At 38.2% G+C, this 17,708-nt stretch overlaps 1 protein-coding gene across 2 annotated transcripts in view; it reads left to right on the top strand.

Moving 5' to 3' along the window:
- SLC4A7 (solute carrier family 4 member 7) overlaps positions 1–17,708 on the top strand; it is a 102,839-nt gene that overhangs the window by 26,635 nt on the left and 58,496 nt on the right. Inside the window, exons 1-2 of one of the 2 annotated variants that reach the window (XM_074860923.1) lie at positions 3,239–3,360; positions 12,757–12,838. In XM_074860923.1, coding sequence (XP_074717024.1) covers positions 3,325–3,360; positions 12,757–12,838 — 118 coding nt within the window. In that variant the 5' untranslated portion in view covers positions 3,239–3,324. Of the gene's footprint in view, positions 1–3,238; positions 3,361–12,756; positions 12,839–17,708 lie in introns of those variants that run through there. The other variant, XM_074860931.1, reaches the window with a different exon arrangement.

The raw sequence follows: 17,708 nt of genomic DNA on the forward strand, positions 1-17,708 counted from the left end.
TGGGTTGGTTATTTTGGGCTGCAATGCTAGAAAAGATTGTTGTGTTCATTCTCTATAACTTCATATAAGGAAGGGTTGAGTTTGGGTTATGGATGCAGCTCTAACACCCCACTCCTCCAAGCCCTGAAAGAGGATTCTCAAGTATCAATAGAAACCTCATACTGATCTATCAGTTTACAGGGCTAGATGTGTGAGTATGTCAGTATGACCTTTTTGCAAGCAAACGAGCATTCAGTTCCTGTGTGCTCCTATCTGGCTAGGCCTGATAGTGCTGGGCTTGAGCTCACATAGTAAATCCTGCTGAGAGCACAGTCCTGCCCACTGCAGCTACTTTAAATAAAAACGTGCTCGTGTCCTGCCATCTCAGAATGGCAGATTCAGCACAGCTCAGCCTGCTGAAGACTCTGCAGACCCTGCAATAAGGCAGTTTACTGCCACTTCATGATAGACTTGGATCATAGTTGCTCTCTCATTTTAAGAGCAAAATTTGGATGATGGGAAAGAACTTGTGGCTGTAGTAATGTATGCAGCTTGCTGGTGTTTTAATGCCAGTGTTGCTGTAAGATGCGATAGGGGTTGTTTTTACAAACTGATCCAGAAACTAGTCATGACAGATGACATGAAAATTACTCTTGTAATCTGTTGTAAACGTTTCTGCATTCCACCCCATGGTTAACAGAGGTTTTAGAATTAGTCCAATTTAGTTGATTTTGAGGGAATTTTTAATGGAAGCTGGTACTGCTCACAAGGAAGTCACAGACTATATATTGCTTGTAAAAAGACTAAAAGTTTTGCTAAGAGCTTAAATGAAAACTTTATTTTCTGTCTGGAGAATAGAAACATACTTCTCCTGGACTTGTCTTTCCAAAAATGTGCTTTTATAGCCGGAGATAAGCTCAGAAAGTGGAACTTGAAGGGGGGCGGGAGGGTATAAGAGAGAAAATTAAGAAGGAAAGATTGATGGAAAAAAGTGTATGCTTCATGATAGCTACTTATGTTTCTTTTTCATTAAAAAAAAAAAGTCCTCCTTCATAAAGATTGTCTTTCAGCATCAAGCATATGGCTGAAATATTGCTGCAGCACAAATAGTTTTGCTCCAAGTTCTCACAGTGTTGTCACTGAACATGTTCAAGGATGTGATAATTTTGAATATATTTGCCTACAGTTTGTTTTAGAATACTTCTGTAGTTAAACATGTTGAGACAGTTGCAGTTTGAAGTTGCTGTGGTGTTCTCCATCTAATGCGAAGCTTTTCCCTGGTATTTATTCTTAGGTAAGAGCAGACATTTATGCACAAAGTATTTTGGTTTGGGACTTAAAAGACAAAAGCTTCCATCTGTGAAAAAAGCTTGTTTATATTTTAGAATGTTGGATTTTTCAGCTTGGCTCTACATATGCATGTTCTTTGCTTGCTTGCCTTCTTTTTCTTTTTTTTTTTTTTTAAAAAAAATGAATACAGCTTCTGAGTTTTTTTTTGTTCCAAGACTGAGTGACTATTAACTATAGGAATTAGTTGACTACAGACTAGAAGGAGATTTCAATATTTGGCTTCGGAGGGGTTTTTTTAATTGTTTAAAGTTTCCAAACCAAGTAAGTATTCTTTCTAAAACTAATAAAAATAAAAGATCAAAGGTGTGATTCCCAGCCCTGCCCCCCTTCCCGCCCCTTTCCTTATTCTATCCCAGAGGAATAGACAGCCTCTTCCCCCTTCACACACACACGACCACCCCCCCCACCCCCCCCCCCCCCCCCAAACTAAACAAACCAACTTTTGTGCTTTTAGAAATTGAGGTACTTCTAGTATGGATTTATGCTAAGGAAGACTGCATGAAAGTGTGGGAGAGCCACCAGAACACAATTCAGCATAGCTGTTTCAGTCTTCATCTGAGTAGCTGAAGAACTGTATGAATCTGTGCTCTGCCGGAAGAGAGTAGGTTTGGTTTAGGATGCTCAGTTGAGAAGAGATCATTAAGAGTTAGGGTATCTGATATTTTTGTTTAACTTTGTTCTTTCTGTATGGATCATTTAGTTTACAGTCATTTACTTACAGCAACAGAGAGGCCTTCAGTAGCTTGGAAGTGAAGATTCACACACATGTTCGAGTGAACATCTATTTACAGAGTGGAACCAAACTGCTTTTAAACTCTCTTGTCATCACCATCTGAGAATACTTTTATTAGTCTATGGTTAGAGAATTTTCTGGACTGAGAAGGGCAGTGAGGGGAACTGAACTGGTCTTCTGATTTCTGAACTGCTAGGTGATAAATACAGTCTTCACAGTTGCACACTATGTTTCTTTGACTGATGGTATTTGCCCCAAGTGTATGAACAGTATGTTTGTTATTTGTTTTGTTTTGTCCGAGTTGTTCGTTGGTTGGGGTGGCAACAGTCCAGCTTCATTACTAGAGTTCTCGTCATCCAAGAAGTAGGAATGAAAGAAGAAAAAAGAACAAGGAAGGCAGTGTCACGTTATGAAGGTTAAGTTATGGGTAATGCCTTAAAGAGCCAGTTTTCCTACGCGTTCTATGATGGGACAAGGAGATTAAGGTCTGTCAGTGATGAAGAGGGGAAGAATGAAATGAAGCTCTGAATTTGATTTGCTAGAGTGGAGGTTGCATTTTTCTAAGGTTGGCTTAAACAAAGAAAAAAGGATAGCTACTTGTATCATACCTGAAACAGAGCCATCTTACTCTGGAAGGAGACAGGAAATTAATTGCAGCTAACAGCATGGCTTTTTTTAACTCTTCAACGGGGGAAAAAAAAAATAAACAAGGGTTTTTTTGTAAGCTCTGGTTTATTTTGCTGAACAAGAATATATGGCTTATGTAAAAAAACTACTTTGGAATGAGTATTCAGTGAAAGGTCAGTAATACAGCTATAAACACACTTAGCAGATGTTTGACTTCTGGGTTGTTCTGTTCTGGGATCCAAGGTACAAACGTGCTTTCATTTTGTAGTGCTAATGAAGTCTTGGATCAGAGCAAAAATACAACCTTGGAGCTGTCTTAACTGCTGTTGATGCAGAAAATGTTAAGTCTGGAACTCTGTTTCAGTTCCTTTTTTGGTATTCTCTGAGCTGGAATTGAAGGCACGCTGTCTTGCCCGTTCCGCTCTCGTGCGACCCTGCGGTAGCTGTAATCAGTGGCCTGGGAGATGAGAGACTCGCGAGGGAGCGATTGGCTGCAGGGCTGGGGAGCAATTTCCCGGAGTACATCTGTGTCAAGCAGAGCGAGCTAAAGCCGTCATGTATGCGCAGTCTCTGATCTCTTGGGAGGTTCACTACAGGGTCTCATACAAGGGCATTCTCCGCTTCTGCACATCAGCATGGAAGAAGCTCGACCAGGGAAGAAAATGCAACCTGTATGTAAATAGCAGCTGTGTAACCTAATGAAGGTTCGAACGTGCTTTGATGCAAGTGATATTTAGCAACTGTGTCTCAGGCTGGTGTGCTACCTTAGACTCACTAGCTGTGGAAGAAATTTTTCAAAGATCTGGTGATGGAAATAATACTTGACGTAGAGATTTCTGTATTAGGGAAGATATTTTCTGTGTAGTTAGAATTGCTTGATCATAGTAACTGGCTTAATTCAGAAAGAAAACGTACTTTTACAATCACAAGAGTATACTACCAGATTTTGAGAGTGGTTGTGTGGTTTGTGTTTTTTTTTTTTTTTTTTCTTTTTATATTATTTTGAGTCAGCTTTTCTTAATTTGAAGGTTATCAGCTGTGACTTTGAGTAATTCTGTACATGTATAGCAGGTCAGTTTCTGGTAAAGAATCTTGAAATAGCCTATCGATTGTTCCTTTTGACCAACACCCCACCCCCCCCACCCCCCAAAACAAAAACCTGAACTTAATGAGCTGTGTAACCAAGGTAAAGTGATCATGGAGATAGTGTTTTCTTCAGACTTCAGTGGTATACCTACAAAATTCCAGATGTGGGGATTTCTACAATGAAGCAGTGAACTCTAGTATTAGTGTTACAAGCAACTGCTTATCTCTTGTATGGGTAGTCTTTATCACTGCTGTTTAACTGCAATGCAGTGTGTAATAGGGATTACTACTTTAGAGTTCCCTGGAAGCTGAAATCTATGGGATGGAATTTTCCTAAGCTCTAAAGCTTTAAAGAACCCTGAATTGTTTTAAATAAATTTTATAAGATGACCACTAAATTTTCTGTTCCCTTGTGTGAGCATAAGAAGTAAGGGTTTCGTTTAGATATGTTAAAATGCATCTAATTGCAGTGGTCTGCCTTGTTAGGGTCTCTAGTACAGTGATCAATTTTTGATTTTCATTGTGGGGCTACCTTCAGCTCTGGACACAGAACTCTCATCAGGCATGTATATGCCTAGAAGACTAGGAAAAGATCCGAGGTGACTACTTATAAAGATTCTACTACTGCTTTTTCCAACTGTAATTTTAGAAATTGAAGTGAATGGACCTATGAATTATTTGAATGAAATTTAGAGCTGTGAGGCAGTGATAAAATGCAACTTCGTAAAATGACTACTATAATGCTAGATATGCAACTTGATATCTTGTGTTGGACCGGTGATATTATTTGCTAACTTTATGCATGGTGGTAAATTTTCTGGCTTGCAGAACAGTTGAGTCGAATTCAAACGGGCTTCTAATTTTAATGGAATATTCTCTTGCATTTTAGTCATGCCTTAATATTGATCAAGACATCCCATTTTCTCGTGTTCGTTCTTACCCAATTTTTTTTGACAAATGGCTGCAGTGTGCTGTAGGGGACAGCCAGTCACTACTGTGATGAGCCTCTTGTCAGTGTTTTATGCTTCCTTTTCTTTCTGACTTTTTCTCCCAATTTAATTTTGTGTTCTGATTAACACAAGCACTTTGTGTTTACTGTCGAAAGACTGGTGTCTGATTTGTCTGGGACATGGCTTGTCTTGCAGGTTGTGGCACTTGACATGACAGTGGCCAGAGTAATGCCTGCTATAACCACTGAAATAAAATTATTTATAAACTTTAGATGTTCACCTGTGCAGGAAGCAAAACATTAACATGTTTAGAACTGCTTTTTTCCAAAAGTGTGGTGGCTGCTTTTTTTTTTTGTTGTTGTGTGGTGGGTTTTTTAATTGGGATTTTTTGTTTGTTTGTATTTTTGGGTTTTGTTTGTTTGGGTTTTTTGTTGTGTTTTTTATTTTTTTTAAGTAGCACACATACATGTCTGTGTCTACTGTCCTCCACATACAGTTTTGGAAAAGTAAAACACAGCTTCTGGAGAGTCTTATTGAAGTCTGTTGATATCTATTGGACGTGCCTGTCCAAGATTTGTATAGCTCCTGTGTTTTTTTGTAAGTCTTCAAAAAGCAGATTGGTCAGACATATTTAGTAGGATAAGCTGAGCAGTTAATTAAAGGATTAGTAGGCTAGAAAAACTTCTCTTAACTGTTCCTAACCTCTTTTGTTATAGCTGTGGTCTTACTGAAATCTTAAGCGTCAGACTTTACTGTGAGGCTCTGAGTATTGCTTTGATTAGGAGGGATCTTCATTTACATGTGAGTATAGTTGTGTCAAATAGTAATTGTATAACCACAGACAAAATTCACAAGAAAAGGGGGGGGGGGGGGGGGGAGGTGGGAAGAGGGTGGTGACGCTAAAATCCTTGAGCTGTACAGGAGTCTTTCTTGTAGTACTTGAGTCATTACCCACTGCTGTGATAGTAGGGGGGGAAAAAAATAATCTAGAAGGCAGCTGTTCCTGTGCAAATGAGACCATAGCAAATACAACCAAGGGGGAACCCATCAATATGGTATGCTTCCTATTTTAAACCTGGCAAGTGTTCTGTTTGTGAATTATTACTAATTTTACTCTCATCCATATATATTTAGAGGGCAAGGCCAGCTAAAAATTATATGCCGATGAAATGAGACAGGGCCCATTTATATTTGGTGCATTTTCCCTTGGCAGTTAGGTTGATGTGCTTAATTTAGAACTGGTAGTGTTTCATCACTTTGGCAACTTCTGAAGGTACAGTATTACTGTGTAGACCAACACTGTGCCCAAACTCCAAATGCATTTATAAGACTGCTTGTGCAGTTCAACTAAAGACTGTTTAATAGGCTGAATAATGCCTTCATGTACTACTATTTAGAAAGAACTTTGATTTTTTCATATCCTGGCTGTGCTTCAAGGAGGCAGCAAACGGAGATGTCTGTCCTCCTGCTGACCGTAGGCTCATCTTACCTCTGGTTTAGAGCTGAATCAATCTGACAGAGAAGTAAACGAATATATTTAAAATTTACCAAGTGCTGCTGTTAGTCATTCCCGCAGGTGAACCATGTCAAAAAGGCCTTCCTAATTTGCTTACTCTTAACTAAGGCTACTTGGTGCTCTGCATGGGTAGTGGTGGCAGAGCTATGGCGTAGACCTAGTGCTGATGATTGCCAGAGGTAGAATGATTGTCACTGAACTCTGTACTGTAGTCACAGATGGCATTAACAAATATGCTAATATTCTGGTTTCTTTTCTTTAACACTACCAGGGCTGCTGTCACTGGTAGACTTGTAGTCCTACAAAATTAGGAGATAACACTGGTCTTGTCTGACTTCTTTTTTCCCCTTAAGTATTAGTGCTTATTAGCTTGCAGTTCTGGGAGATTGAATGGATAGTGAAGAGGCTGTGTTGCATTCTGTAAATCAGAGATGTATTTTATTTCCTGACTACATGGAGTATTATATGTGCTTAGAAGAGAAATGCAGGCTTCTGAAACAAACCTCTTAGGAAATGCTGCTGTGAAAATGTATCATGAATTACCCTGCTGGTTCTTAATTATTCTGAACAATATATTTCGGTAGCTATGTAACAAAACAAATGAGTCTCGTGTGTACCTATAAAAAAGGTCAGTTTTTAAATATTTATACATATAAATATTTAAATATACATACACATCTGGAAAACAGTTGCAAAATTAGGTTTTGCAGTTCCTCTTTAGTTGTCTTTTGAGATGTGTGGTCAAAGTGAAGGTTTTAATTTATTTTTCAAGCAGAACAATATTGGTAGTTTTTCTTTATTGAATTTTATTTCTTTGTTAGTGGAGCCTTGATGTCTTCTGAATATTGTCTTCTGAATGCAGATCCAACAAAGTGAGGGCTGATGATACCACAAAAATCTTGCTTTGACTGTGCTTCCTAGGTCTAGGTCAAGCCACCATTTTGAATTCTGTTTGCACTGATTCGTAAATTTATTGGGAAGTTGCTGTAGGCCTCTAGTGTTTTATTCTCTTGAAGACAGCATGCTGGGTTGGATGGATGGTTTGATCCAGTTTAACTGCTCCTATGTACTGACGGTGGAAGAATGAAGAGCAAAGTATGAACAAAATGCATTGTGCAAAAATCCTCACATGCTCCTGATCTTTGTATGTAAGTCTATATTAGCATGCTACATACCATTTACCAGATGGTTCAGTAAGCAGTGTGTGCTCATGTTTTGAGAGGAATGGCTTGTTGGTGCCACATTCCAGCCTAAGAGCTAAATCCTGTCTGCCAGATCTGGTGTCTCTACAAAGGCAGAGGCGTATCCATGGTTTCTGGTGGGAAGGAAAGGGGAAGTATTTGCCTTCTGTTCAAGCCAGAGAGGATGGGATATAATTACAGTCTTAAAGCAATATGTATGTTCGCTGTGATAGTGTAAGCAGTTGTAGTAGATTAAACTTGGGGGCAGAGATAGGTGTGTAAGGAGAAAAAAGTAGTTACGAACACACATTTCCCCTCCTCTCGTTGTTTGGGGTTGGGTTGGTTGGTTGGTTTTTGTTTTGAGTTTTGGTGGGTTTTTTTTGTATTTGCATCTACTTGAATAAATGCTGCATTGAAGGTTCTTTGTAACATGAAAATGGTAATGTAATTTTTTTGGGGGGGCGGTGGTGGGTTTTTTGTTTGTGTCCTCTCCTGTGCCCTACTTATTGCCACAAACAGTAGTGCAATCTCTGCTGCTGCTGCAAGTAGTTCCCCAACTCTGTTGGGGAAGAACTTTGGATTGAGGGGATGTAAATGGAGCATATGAACATTGACTTAGCAAAGTAATGGTTTTAAATGTTGAGCACAAATTATTCTCAACACAATTATTGTATTACTCTTAGATTTCAAAGATTTACAGTTAACTGTAGCCATTTGTATGATCACTGTCCCAGAATGAATTGACTACATTTTAACTACAAGTAAAATTAAAAATGTGTTGCTAGCAAGCTGTATCTCTTGGAAGTGGTTATTCAGTAATGCACTTTGGCAGTGTGCCCCTCTGAGGTCTGTCATGTGTATGTGACTGCATAAGGTCGGGTAAGTTGCATGGTGAGAAGAGCCTGTACAGATGATGGTGGAAAGTTTCCTTTAATTTTCTGTGCGTCATATTTGTGTCAGTCCATTAGATGGTAACTAACACATGCTACTGGAGGTTGACAACTTAGTTCTTGCAAACTTGAGTGCTTTCCTTAGTGATCCATGCAATTCAGGATTCACTGTTTTGAAATACTACTTTTAAAAATCATGTAGCATTAATATTTTAGATATGAAAAAACGTACTGTCCTAGATGAAGACAAATGTCTGAGTAGGTAAATAAGTGAGGTGTAAACAATTTCTGAATACTTGTTTGTCTGCAATGGAATGGGAATTACTTTTCTCTCCTGGACTGAGAAAAGACATTTGAAAATCAGAGGTGGCAAGAAGAGTCCTTCTGGGATTCTGCTAGGGCAAAGCGTATTTGAAAGTCTTTTCTGGTCTGCAACAGTTGAAAAGGGGTTTCATTTTCATGCTGGGGAAAGTTGAAAGGCTGAGAAGACATATTGTAGTATATACATAGGTACCTCTGAATATGAAGGTTTCTACAGTACGTTTGTGAGTATCCACAAATTTGGTGTATACTTTAGGTATTTTAATACCGTGTACTAGGATTCCTCTCCCCTAAAGTACTCTGGATTTGTTCTGTTTTTATAAATGACCATCTCGTTGTGAAAAAGCAGACCAAAGGTGAAGGCTTAATCATTCCCTGGGGCACTTTGGTTGCTGCTTGTGGTTTTTTTTTTTTCCCTTCTCAATTGTTCTGTCTCTTGACTGAAAAGAGAAGTTACATACATTCCAAGCTAGTCTTAAATTTTGACTCATCTTCATCAGCTGTTTTTTGGGTATCTGCGGGGTTACTGCACGTAAAATTTCACATGAAATGGATGGTAAACTGCAGCGGAATGCCTGCTCTAAGATGAAGTCATTCTCTGTGCCTAAAAAAGGGAAGTTGATGAGTTTTAAACAATCCTACCTCTCTTTATGTATGTAAAATGTTCAGAAGATAGAAGAGATAACTAGAAGGGGAATGTGTTTTGATTCAGCAACTGTAACAGTTTTCTCTCACTTTTGTGCCTTAAACTGACATGGTAGATCTTCTATAATTACTGGAAACCTATGCCCTACAGACTTTATTTTTAGCAAGGAAAAGGTTGCAGCTTGGAATTAGTTTTATGGTGTATTCAGATATTTTGGGGTTTGTTACCTGACCTAAGGCAAAAGTATTTTACGGTGGGATTTGCTCTTGGCATCACAAATGGTTATGTTAAAATGGTGCTTTGTTTTTTTCTAAACAAAGACTGTAAATGATATGCTTTCTTCATGTATGATATTTGTGGTTGCTAATGGTTTATTCTTGGAAGAGTCTTTGCATATATTGAGTCCTTTGAGATAGCGATGGGGTGGTTTGCAAGGGCATGCATGCCTTTCTGTAATCTAATCTCAAAAGACATGTTACTTTCACATGATGTGGTTTTGAAGGCTGTTTCTGTATGTATAAAGTTGGCAAAGGATCTCTGTTGCTAAAGCAAGGGGTGATAAATATTAATAACATGGTATAAGGCATACAGCAAGTACAGTTTTAAAATGTTACTGGAAGATAAAAATATTTTCTTGTATGTGTATTTTCCACAGTGTGTATGTAATTTTCTATCTGTATGCAGTAGTTTGTATAATCTAGAGAAAAAAAGTTTTCTTCCTTTATTGCTCAAAAACTGTGTTTGGCAAGCTTCCAAGTGTCCTAAAAGGATTGTTGGGGGCAGGGAGGGGAACGGGGAGGGCATTAGGTACGGGATGTTTCCACAATCTGTGGCTGTAACCATGAAGCTAATTGTGGAAGAGGTTTTGATAGCAGTTTTCCTAATATTATGGGATTTTCTCTCTCATAAGACACTGAAGATAATTTAGAGGATTTGTAATATTTCTGTCTCTATCTTGAATTTTCTGGTAACAGGCAGGATTTGTGTGTACATCTGTTTCTGTGAACTGGAGTGTAGTACAGTCCTATAATTTTCTATTTCTGTGTCACTGAGATATATTGGAAAGTTTGTTAACTTAAGCTTTTTAATGCTGCTGCTTAGAGACATCTTTTTGCTATTGGGTTGCTGCATGTTAAAATTGTTTTCCGCAAGCTGTGTTGGGAAATCTGTCTTGAGTAAAAGATAAGAGCCAAGACTTGCTTTGCAACTGTGTTTTTCTCTACCTCTGGAATGGTCATCAGAGAGATGGCAGAGGCCAATTATGTGATGAAGGCATCTTCTTAGAGGGCTCTGTAATTTTGTTCTGGTGTGTAGGAGACAGGAACGTACTACCCGCCCCCCCCCCCCCCCCCCCCCCCCCCTTGCCATGACACTTTCTAAATTTCTGCCAGTTCTTTATTAATAGGTCCTTGTAACTTTCACAGATTTGCCCATCAGACACAACTTTGGTTTAATTACCTGAATTTTTTATTTGTAGCTGTCAGGAGTGTGCAGGAGTTTTGATTTTTCTAGCACGCGTGCAAAACTCTACTTTTGCAATGCAGCAATAGCGACAAAGTTATGTTACTGTGTAATGCCTTTCTTGAAAACCCCATTCTTAGAGACACAGCTCAGAATTGACCTTTATTTAGTTTTCAGAGGTTTATTCTGCCATGTTGCCACTCTTTGTATCTTGCTTATATACATAGTGCCAGCTGCTTTTATTTATGTGGTCTAACTGCTTCAACCGTGGTGGGTTGTTTTTTTTTTTTTAAAACCTCATCTGGAAAACATTTTTTCCTGTATGTGCCATTTATCATCTTCATATTCTTTAATCTTCCTTCCTTAATAGTCAAACAAAGATTTGAATTTTTTTGTGTGTATGCACACACAATACATTATAATAAATACCTATTTTATTAACACTAAGGAGTTATGCATTCAAAAATTTCTTGGTGGGGGTTGCTACAGTATGTTTTAGCTTGTAGCGGCTGCACAGGTCTGTTGTTTTATCCTTGTCATTTCCCTAGGAGATGACAAACCTATATATAAGGCATTGCACTATTGAGTAATTCTAAGATCAAAGTTTAGATGAATGTCAACACTGTTAGGGTTCCCAGTCCTTATAAAGACTCCTGATTTAGGCTTCCATTTTTTTCCTCATGAAACTGTTATCAGAGATCCCACACTGATGTAAATGCACCAGTGGGCTGCTTCCAGAAGCAGTGGTCAAACAGATTTATTTGTGGTGGATCTAGCTGTCATACGGCCACAGGAAAAGTCAGTTTGGTGAACTGATCCAATGGAAAACTAATTAAGTTGTTTAAAAAAAAATAAATCCTTTGCTTCAGCTCTTTGTGTTTGACTTCGTGATTGATAGATCTGACTTAAGGAGAAAAGTGTGCGCTCAAGGGAGCAGAAAGAGCAGGGTCAGTATTCTTTAGCAGTTAGCCTGCCATTAATACATAGTTAGATGAAAAGTGAAGCATTACCCTTAAGGTAGGCAGCAGTTCTTTTGGAGCACCAGTTTTGCCAGGAGGCTGTAATTTGTGAGCAGTGAAAAGTGGACTGTATTCTAAGGAATTCAGACATTTGGAGAAAGGCAATTTTAATGTTTTGATGTCAAGTCGGAGATGAGATTGAGATTTCTACTGCTTAATTATTTTCAGGTTTATTTTTGTCGAGATTGAGTAAAAGGCAGTATTTAAAGGTCTGTTTTAGTGATGTGCTAAATGTGGTTAGAGGACACATTCAGAGATAAGCCTCATTCTTGAGCCTGTATCTATTTCAAATACTGTGCTTTTGTGTTATGGGTGGTATTGTTTCAGTAGTAATGGAATCTGAACATCTTGCAACTGCTGTTTTCTAACTTTGTGCATAAAACCTGTGAATTAGATAGGGGTGTGGTTAAGAAGCTGTCTGTTGAAACCTGAGCAAAACAGTTATTTAATCTTTCCAAAACCATTGGTCTAGGAGAGACCCTCAAGGTGTGTAACTTAACTCTTTTGCCACCCCTTTGTATGATCTTTCGTTTGCAAAAGCTTATTTGTGCTGGAAAATCTCACACAGGAATTGTTCCCTAAGCAAATGGATTCAAGATCTCTGAATGTTAATTTATGTAACTTTTTATAAATTTGCCAGTTAGTTTACTGAAGTAGGTTCATTGCTGTTGAATGTAAAACTAAAATAATATTGCACTCTTGAAATGTATGTCCTGACCCGTGGTATGATGAAATTGAGACCATTGAGAAAGAAAATTACATGGTATTTGGCATATCTGTTGATTTATTCTGTTTTTCCTTCAATACAAGGTAATGTTTTCTTGAAGAATTGGATGGGTAGATTTTCGGTGACATTTTCTTTCTCTGTTTCCAAGTGGTGAAAATGTGTTGTTTTAGGAAACTGACAAAAAGCTTCAGATCTGCAGAGTATCTTTAGGACTTTAGAAAAAAGTAGTTATAGTTAGCTTTAACTTAAATTTTTGTCTTGTTTTTTCAGGGTCATGATGAAGAAGCTGTTGTGGATATGGGCAAAATCAGCTCTACTATCAATACAAACTTTGAGAAAGAAGAACTAGAGAGTAAGTTTGTGGTGGTTTTCTGTTTGCTTAACATGCGTTTTTTGCCTTGAGATAAAAGATGTATTTTCTTTCAAGTGCAACCAGTATCGCTAAAAGGAATCAGAATTTTATGGCCATCATGAAACTCTAGGAATAAAACCAGTGAACGGCAGATGATCTGCACTGTTTTTTGTCTCTGTGCGTGCTAATAAATACTCAGTTATTCAAATTGTCACAGAAAAAAATACTTTAAAAAAAATATCTGTGAAGCTTTCCAAGGAAAGCTTGCTTCTGAGATTGTAGGTTTGAAAAAATGATTGCTGTTGCTAAGTAATTTCCCAGCGTGGATGATGTAAAGTTCAGGGAACAGGGGCCATGAGGGAGATGTTTGTTTGTTTGTTTGTTTGTTTTTTGAAAGTTAAGTATCCTTGTGAGTGTGGTCACGCACTTTAAATACATGAGAGTCTGAACAGATACCAGTGCTTCTAGTTCCATGGCAAACTGTACATTCCGCAATCTGCAGTCAGTTAGTCTTCGGTTATTTGACTTGGGATCCTGCATTTAGCAACAAAAATGGGATTGAGTTAGTTTCATAGAGCAAAATGCAGAATTAGATACTTCATCTAAGATACAATTTCTTACTGACTTGGAAAGGAAGTAGGTGGGGGTGAAGATTCATAGATACTATTTAGTGAAGCCAGAGGAAAAAGCTAGGGAGATTCAGTGTTAAAATCTTATTTATTCACCTGTCACATAGAATGCTCTGAAGTTTAATGAGCGTTTGTAAGTTTGTTATTATTCTTGCTAGAAGAGTATCAGTAGACTAAGTAGTGTTTCCTGACAGTACTGACTCTTACTGCTTCAGAGTACTGGAGAGCATTATAGCAGCGGTTTCCAGCTGAGAAAAGTTGATTTAGGTTGCTGTCACACTTTCTTACAGTGTGGTCTAACGAGAGAGTTTAAAGTGATTAAAGTTGTTTGTTGCTGTTGCAGTCATGCTCTTGTTCTGTTCCCTCCAGTCTGTTACTGCTTTCCGTCTTGTACTGACACTTTTGTTTGTCTGACTGTACCATAAGCCTGGTTAAGTATGTTAAGCCAGCAGAAAATGTAACAGTCCTGACAAAGGAAAATAATATGAAAGATCTCAGCAATTTGCCACATAGATGGATGTGTGCCAGTGCTGAGCAGAGGAAGGAAGTGTGAATATGAGGCTGAGAGGTGGAGCGGTGGCGGCTGCAGCAATGCCAATTTAGATAGGGTTGAGCTGTGGTGAAACCATGGCTGTGTCTGTTTCTGCAGTTAAATCTTCAGTGCAGATTTAAGCTGTCTCCTCCTTCGTTTCCTTCTCTTGCTTTTCTCTGGGAGATGACCCAGAAAAAACGTGTGTATTTTGCAGGCAGGCAGGGGTTAAAGGGAAGCAGGCATTCAGCTGGAGTAGCTGCCCTGCAGCAGAGTGAACAGCTGTAATGCCTCAACCGGGAATGACATGGGAACAAAGAATGACATGGGAACATGCAGCCAGATCGCTTCCCCAGTCTCTTTCCTAGCACATTCGCAGGAGTGTTTCAGCCAGTACAGCACTGCGGTTACACAAGATACTGGGTGGGAAGGCAGGGGGTTCAGGCTGCTTGAGGCGATTTAAGCACTTGCATTGCTGACTGTGGAAAATACCCGTGTCTTACTTACGGTCAAAGAATAAATTAAGGTGAAACGAAGGCTTCTGTTTCATGACCAACTGAGTCAACATAACAGCTATTGAAAGGAGGAGGTGAGGAGATTTTGCTGTCCTCACCTTGCTCTTAGCCATGCAGCCTTGCCTTGCCTTTGGTTACCTCTTGCTCTTCAGAGTAACCCAGTTACCCAGTGTAAGTGTCTCAACACAAGAGGGCTGGTTACACAGAGGTTAAACAAATAACTAATAAGAAGTACCTGACAAGAAACACGTATGCCAGTAGGATTATCACATACCTGAAGCTTCATATAGGCACACATTTTCATACCTAAGTAGGAATTATTTTTGGCAATTACATATGTTTTGTCGTACCTTATATATTTGTAAGAAAATTGGTTCTTTTTTTTCTTCTAAGTGATAGAATGGGAAAAGGGAGGGACAGCATGTATTTTGACTTCTATCAGTGGAAACTGTTCCAAAGTAAGAACAAGAAGTTTTTCCTTTCCTGTATGAAAGAGAAAGGTATGTAAATTCAGTTATGACTCATAGTTATCTTCTCTGAGATTCACCAAAAGAGATTCTTTAGATTCAGGGTGTCTTGGAGGATAAATTTATGTGAGCTTACAGCTCTGTTTGAGATCATTATTTATAAACTATTATGATTAAAATATGTGTGTGGGATTTTTGGGTTTTGTTTTTAGTTTTGGTATTAAAATCTTGCAAGGGGAGAGATGAACTGTTGGCTGCGTGCAGTAAAAAACCTCTGGATAGTAGTATTTTTCATTAATAACTTGTGAACGTTTTCTTGTAGGTTTAGGAAGATCTATAGTTGAGGTATTGTAAGTGTTTTAAGACCTGAAACTGTGTCCAATCCTGTCTTCCAACTTGTTTTTCTGGTGGCTTTAAAAGGCGTTCTAGGAATTTGGAACCTTTCCAGAAGTGTGTGTTGATTCATTTTCAAGGAGAGGAAGCAAGCAGTTAATTCAGTTCAGCTATGATGTGAAGCACCAAACCTTTAAGAGCCAACACGGACAGGTGATATTTAATTGCTTTAAAGCCTGTACAAAATAACGTTGATTGGTTTGATGCTATAGAAGGCATAATTTTGCTACTAATAGTAAAGCAAAGGTTTCTTGGTGTTGTCAGCATTGGATGCTTTTATTTTCTGGAAATGTTGTGATGAAATATTAATGGAAAGAGGACCAGATGCTAAAGGGGAAAATAGATCTTGGAGTTAGGACTTCCCAAGCTCTGCATTCTATTTATGGTGGCTGGGAAAGTGTGGTACATATCTGGAGTGACAGTGTTTAGGTTAGAAAGGTTAGGCATAGGCTACTTGTTTCGTAACTCTTCCTGTAAAAGAGAAATGGGTAGAGATGGTAAACTGCAATTGTGGGCAGACTGTGTGTGTACTAAATAAAGGTACTGCTCTTTACTGAAGCTGTAAGGCCTTACTTTGAGAGAACAAATGTCAGTTTACAGAAGAGCTGGAAAGGGGAATAACATCTTAACATTTTTAAAAGCACCTAATGTTCTTAATGTGATGCCAAATGAGCTGCAATGAAAGAGAGTAGTAACAAAGTAAGGCAGGAATTGGAAGTAAGGCAAGAAGAGTAATGGCAGAGGTATTTCATGCCATCTTGTAAAAAGCATTTTCTTAACTGAAGGCTTTCATAAAAACTGAGTTAATAAGTTTGGCTTGGTATTAATTACCAGGACCTATCTTTTTACATGCGTAGTTAATTTTCCACCTTGATTTGAGGATACATTTACCAGATACAATTTAAGGGAAAAGGGATATATTCAGTTATTCTTAGTAGAGCAGTTACAGGCATATCAAAAATAAGGAGTTTACACATAACAGAAATCTGGTGTTAAAGCATGTGTTTCAGTAGACTAATTTTCTGTGGCACAAATCAAAGAAGCAGCTTTCAAGAGTTAAGAAGATTTAGTTACTCTACTCTCACACTATCCTGTGGCAGATGTAAGTGGTGTTTACATTTCAAGTGACCCTGTTATCTCTGATACCTTGATGGTTTAGAGCCGTATTTTTTCCTTTGAGAAAACAGCTGTGCTTTTCAGTTAATCTTAGTTGATAAGAACAGGTAATTAAATAATCCTGCATTTTTTCCCCTTTAGAAGTGAATATTTTATAATTAAGTGGAAGACTTGCTCTAGAAGTGTTTTGCAGTTTAATGTGTTATGAGTAGTTAGAAATTGTTTCAGTGTTATGAAAGGGATTTGGTGAACTTACACAGCAACTTGTAGTAGAATGTACTGCTAAAATTTTTTTCAAGTGGCAGATTTACTAATCTACCTTTTAGATGCATCTAAGTTGTAACTGTTCAAAAACCCCTGAATAGTTCCTGTAAAATCTTTTAAGAAAACAAGTTGTACAGGAGCAGCTAAATGCAAGTAATACAACAGGACATTGTAGCTGCTGGCACTTTTAAGATTGTGTTTAGTATTACGTTTTTATGTTCTGTAATAGGCTGTACTAATTTAGACAGGCAATACACAACAGGTGTCCTGTGGTTCTTAAACTACAGAATGAATGCTCAAACCTTTAAGAGACCCTTAAGGGTCTAGAAAAGAACGGTGTTTACCAGAAAAAAGAATTTTGAAATTGTATTTCTCATTAAGTATCTTTTTATATGGTCAAAAAGTAGAAAAATGTGACATGTAACTTCTTCTGAAAACAAAAATAATTTAGGATGGTCTAATGATTCTTGCAGACCATCTTTCATCCATCCTCTGTAGTGATAGCCCTGTATTGGAAAGATCTTGCCTGCTCCTTAGTTTGAGTTGAACCGAGAGCAAGCAAAAACGTGTCTATTCAGATACAGTACAGCTAGTCAGGTGTGTGAGAGATGCTCTGATTCACATGCAACATCAACAAAATGTTCACTTGCACCCGTTGTGCTAGCAGCTGGTGCAGGATAAATTATTTTATCCTTACCATTCAAAAATAAATGTTAGCTGTACTCAGCGCTTCTCTAAGTGACAAAAATTGAGGATGTTTTCCAAACATGATTTTTAATGCAATCTTGATGATGTGAGTTTTGGAATAGTATGGATTGCTACACCTTTGTCACACATGCGTTGAAAATTTAGTTATAATATCTTTTGCTATGGGGTTCCTGCATTATACAGTCCACAGGGAAGTTTCTCAGGACCTCTTGTCCTGTTCATTTATGCAGTATTCAGACTTCTGTGTAG

This window comes from Strix uralensis, chromosome 1, assembly GCF_047716275.1.
Source record: "Strix uralensis isolate ZFMK-TIS-50842 chromosome 1, bStrUra1, whole genome shotgun sequence".
NCBI classification, from domain to species: Eukaryota; Metazoa; Chordata; class Aves; order Strigiformes; family Strigidae; genus Strix; species Strix uralensis.